The following is a 5,248-nucleotide window of genomic DNA, read 5'->3' on the forward strand; positions in this document are numbered from 1 at the left end:
TTGTTATCTAATAAAATCTCCCATTGATACTTTTTTTTCAGAACTGGGGATTGAACCTAAGGGCATTCTAACTCCAAGATACATCCCCAGTCCTTTTTTAATTCTTTATTTTGAAACAGGGTCTTACTAAATTGCAGAGGGCTGTACTAAATAGCAGAGGCTGATCCTCCTGTCTTAAACTCTCAAGTACTGAGATTTTGAGTGTGTGCCACCACACCAGACTCACAATGAAACTTATTAAGAGTTTATTCTCACTTCAAATTAGTTCCTAATTGGGGACTTTAAAATGTAGAAATGCAGACTATCATTTGTTTTTTTTGTTTACTTGAAAGGTAAGGTTTTTTAGTTTATGATCTAGTCTTGCAAAAAATATAAAATGTATATTCTAGATATTAGTCCTCTATCGGAGGTGTAGGTGGCAAAAATCTTCTCCTATTCTGTTGGCTCTCGGTTGAGGTTCTTGAAGTTTCCTTTGCTGAACAGAAGCTCTTCAGTTTCATGCAATACCATGTATTGATTCACCTTTTAATTTGTTGTGCTTTGGGGGTCTTGTTGAGAAAATGTTTATCTGTGCCTATGTGTTGCAGTGTTGGACCTATGCCCCCTCCAAGTCTTTGATCCATCTAGAATTGACTCTTGTGCAGAGTGAGAAAGTGGGATTAATTTCCAGTTTTCTGCATATGGTTAACCAGTTTTGCCAACACCATTTGTTGAACAGGCTATCTTTTTTCCAATGTATGTTTTTGGCCCCTTTGTCAAAAATCAATTGGCTGAAAGTGTGTAAACTTCTGTCTGTGTCTTCTTTTCTGCTCCATTGGTCTATGTATCTGTTTTTGTGCCAGTACCATGCTGTTTTTTACTACAATGACTTTATAGTATAGTTTAAAGTCAGGTATTATGATTCCTCCTGCATGGTTTTTGTTGCTGAGAACTACTTTGGCTATTTTGGGCTGTTTGTTGTTCCAAATAAATTTAAGGACTGATTTTTCTATATCTGTGAGGAATGATCTTGTTAGTTTAATGGGCATTGCATTGAATCTGTAGATCACTTTTGGGAGGATGGCCATTTTAATGATATTTATTCTGCCTATCCATGAACAGGGAAGATCTTTCCATCTTCTAAGATCTTCAATTTCTTTTTTCAGTGTTTTATAATTTTCTTTGTAGAGATATTTTACCTCCTTGGTTAAGTTTATTCCTAAGTATTTTATTTTTTTGTGGGAGATCCTGAGTGGAAGTGTTTTTTGAATTTCTTTTTCAGTGGATTTATGGTTGGTGTACAAGATAGCTTCTGATTTTTTGAGATTGATTTTGTATCCAGACACTTTGCTGAATTTGTTTATCAGTTCTATGAGCCTTTTGTTGATTTTGTTTTTTTTTAAATATAGTATCATGTCATTTGCAAATAGTGAAAGTTTGAGTTCTTCTCTTCCTGTTTGTACTCCTTTGATTTCCTTTTCTTGCCTTATTGCTCTGGCTAGTCTCTAGTACTATATTGAAAAGAAGTGGTGATAATGGACATCCTTGTCTTGTTCCTCTTTTTAGGGGGAATTCTCAGTTTTTCCCCATTTAATATGATGTTGGCGGGAATATCTAGACTATACAGAGAACTCAAGAAACTCAACACAAAAAACCAAATAATCCAATAAAAAATGGGCAAGTGAACTAAATAGACACTTCACAAAAGAAGAAATTCAAATGGCCAATAAATGCATGAAAAAATGTTCAACATCATTGACAATCAGAGGGATGCAAATCAAAACTACCTAGAGATTTTACCTAACTCCAACTAGAATGGCAATCATTCAAAACACAAACAACAACAAATGCTGGTGAGCATGTGGAGAAGTGGGAACTCTAAAACACTGTTGGTGAGATTGCAAATTAGTGCAGCCACTTTGGAAAATAGTATGGAGAATCCTCAGAAGAATGGGAACAAATCTACCATTTTATCCAGCAATACCACTTCTGGGTATGTACCCAAAAGAAAGGGAACCAAACCACCAAACGAATGCATGTGTATCTATGTTCATAGCTGCACAATTTTCCATAGCCAAATTATGGAACCAGCCAAGATGTCCATCAACAGATGAATGGATTACAAAACTGTGGTATATGTACACACTGGAATTTTACTCAGCCATTAAAAAATTCAATTAAATCATTTTCAGAGAAATGGATGGAACTGTAAGACATTATGCTAAGCAAAATTAGTAAGTCACGAAAAATAAGAAATTGAATGCTTTCCATAATATGTAAAAGCTAAGGAGAAATGGGTCTTAGGAGGAACTCTAGATGAAAAATAAATCCTATAGAGGAGCAAACAAGACAACTTAAATGAGGGGATTGGAGAGAGGAAGAAGGAAATTCTCAAAAACATGCAATATATTTATGCATATTGAAGTCAATTACTAAGCCAAGAATGAGAGGGAGGGATGGGGAGAGAATGGGGTGGAAATTGGGTAGGGGATAAATGGGTGATGTGTACATGTATGTCCACACAAGTGTTTTACCCCAATATGATGTATAAATATAATGCACCAATAAAAATTTTAAAAATAGTATAATGAAAAAAAAACAAAATGTGTTTTCTTGGAACTTTAAAAGTAATGTTTATCTAATTTTTAAATGAAGAATTTATAATATCAGATATAAAAACCAGACAGAGACTATAAATTGAAAATACTCTTGCAGTTATTTATATATTTTGGCTGCCAAATAGAATTTAATTGTACAATAATTATTTTCTTTTTTATATACTTAGGATTAAAAACAGAGATGGTTTACCACTCACTGAGCTATATCCTCAGTTCATTTCATTAAAAAAAAAACATACAGGTTTTGCTAAATTGTTTAGGCTGATCTTGAATTTGTATTTCTCTTGCCTCAGCCTCCATAATCACTGGGTTAGCATGCATGTAGCACTGTGCCTGGCATCACTACAAAATGTCTTTTAAACATTAAATAGAATCTGATAAGTATTCCAAATCAATACATCTAGACAATTTTATTTAAAAATAGATACAGGAAATCTATCAGCCTTTGAATTCTAAACAAAATAAACTGCTTTAATAGTACTTGTCTGCTATTCTTCCATAAGGATTTTATATAGGTATCACATGTGCCTTATTTGCACAAATATCCACTCAGATGCAACGGATGACTTGCTCCTCAGAAGATAACAGCTTGATGAAAATTAGTCCATTTCTACATTCAAAATGAGGAGTATGCAACTGAAACTTGTAATGACACATGTAAAATGTAAGCTTTAAATAGCATGCAGAATGCCAGGCATTGTGGCGAGCTTGGGAGGCAGAGACAGGAGGATTATGCAGGTTTTAAGCCAGCCCCGCTGGCTTAAGAGACCCTGTTTCCAAATAAAATGTATAAAATAGGCCTAGGAGTGTAGCCCAGAGGTAGAAGGGTTTTCAGAAAGCTCAGTACCATAATAATAATAATAATAATAATAATAATAATAATAATAATAATGATAAATAGCATACAGAGTTTTTATAACTCTGCATGCATTTTTTTATTTAAGAGACATGTATAAATCAATAGATGTTTTGTGAAAAAAAATGTAAGTTATTGACCCCGATTTTAGGGATATTCAGCTAAGCACAAGAAAAAGAGGATGTGAGCATGTAAGTCTAATCTAATTTGAAAAGGGGTATGTATACAGCACCATCATAATTCCACTTTTAAAAATAAAAGGAAATGTAAACATTAAAGCACAAAAATTTGCTCATTTTATGAAATACCTTATACTTAACATTCTAAAATTTGCACCAATCTTGATAAAATTGTAAACCAACAATTCTGCAATTATTTCAGAAGAAAGAAAGAGGTTGCTTTGCAGATTTCTTCAAAAAATGTAATACATTACATTTCTTCAAAAAGACAAGCTTTATAAGCTGATTTCTGTGGTTTTCTGATTTTCTGATTTTCTTTGGTTTGAATTTAACTATACCACAGATAAGCCAGTTATGAATATTTTAATTGGGTTACTTGTACATGTTAAAATGATTTTAAATATTTTAAACAAATATAAAATATTTTAATGTATATTTTAATTTTGTTTGAAGAGAAAAAATAAAGTTTAAATGACTTGTTTAGTGAAAAAAGGACCTTTTTCTTAAAACTTAGAAAGATAACATTCCTTGGGTCCTCAAGTCTATGTACCACTGATCTGTACACTTGGGTGATATTCAATATCCTAGAAAGAAAAGGATCTGTAGTCGTACACCTGCAATCTGATTACTTGGGAGGCTAATATAAGAGGATCACAGCTTCAAGGCCAGCCTTGGAAACTTAGCAAGGCCCGTAGAAATTTAGCTGTTTCAAATAAAAAACTAAAAAGGATTTGGGAGGTAGAATACACCTAAATCCAAACCCCAGCACTACCCACAAAAAAAAATAATATTAATAGACTGACAGGTAGACTTTTGAAAGATTAATGAACATATTTAGTTCCTATAAAAGTATGGTGGTATCTCAGCAAAGAAACTGAACTGCTACATAGTAATACTTGATTAATATTGAAATACTATAAATTATAAAATTGTATGATGCAAGTGCCAAAAGAATCCTTAGGTTTATCCTCCTTTATATTACTTGTGTCAAAAGAATTCCTTCCACGTTTTCATTTCTAAACAGTTGGCAGAGACAAGCAATTGAGTTATTAAATGTGTTCTAACCTTCTTGAGGAAAGCATTTAAAAGCCAAGGCTCTACTAGTTTCACAGAAAGAAAATATCCTCAGAAAGAAAAAATGAGCCAAAAAAGCAGGGTTCCACCTACAGAAAGTGAAGACACATATATCATGTTTATAGTCTACTTTTCTTATGTGAAAAGCAGAAAGCTCTCTCACCTACCTCCTCACAGGCAGTTCTGAAATCCATGTGCTGTGGCACTGCAAAGGATGTGGTCTGCAAAGACAGAAAGAGTAAGACATTAAGTACAGAACCACGTGTTACCAAGGAGAACACTGATCACAGTGTAAGAAATTAGCAAGTAGAGTCTATGAGAGTAATGTGTTTACAAACATCTATGAGTAACAAGAGCTCCAAGGGTATAGAGGAAAGAGAGAAAGGAGGATATAAACAAAGGTCTTAATCCCAGGCTTTTATGAAGAATGAAGGTACTGTTTACTGTGATAAAAACACACATTTCTATGCATTTCTTCACCTTGCCAGGTATCCAAACAGCATCTACAACACAAGGAACCTCTGATTAACATCTGCTCTCCC

At 33.6% G+C, this 5,248-nt stretch overlaps 1 protein-coding gene across 2 annotated transcripts in view; it reads right to left on the reverse strand.

Moving 5' to 3' along the window:
• Positions 1-4,900, reverse strand: part of SNTG1 (syntrophin gamma 1) — a gene marked incomplete at both ends in the record, with an annotated part of 256,536 nt that extends 251,636 nt beyond the window's left edge. For both annotated transcript variants that reach the window (XM_080694666.1, XM_080694665.1), the window contains one exon: positions 4,874-4,900. In XM_080694666.1, coding sequence (XP_080550792.1) covers positions 4,874-4,900 — 27 coding nt within the window. The remainder of the gene's footprint in view (positions 1-4,873) is intronic.
• Between the last annotated feature and the right edge of the window lie 348 nt (positions 4,901-5,248).

The sequence above is a fragment of the Muscardinus avellanarius genome, assembly GCF_963383645.1.
Source record: "Muscardinus avellanarius genome assembly, chromosome: 4".
NCBI classification, from domain to species: domain Eukaryota; kingdom Metazoa; phylum Chordata; class Mammalia; order Rodentia; family Gliridae; genus Muscardinus; species Muscardinus avellanarius.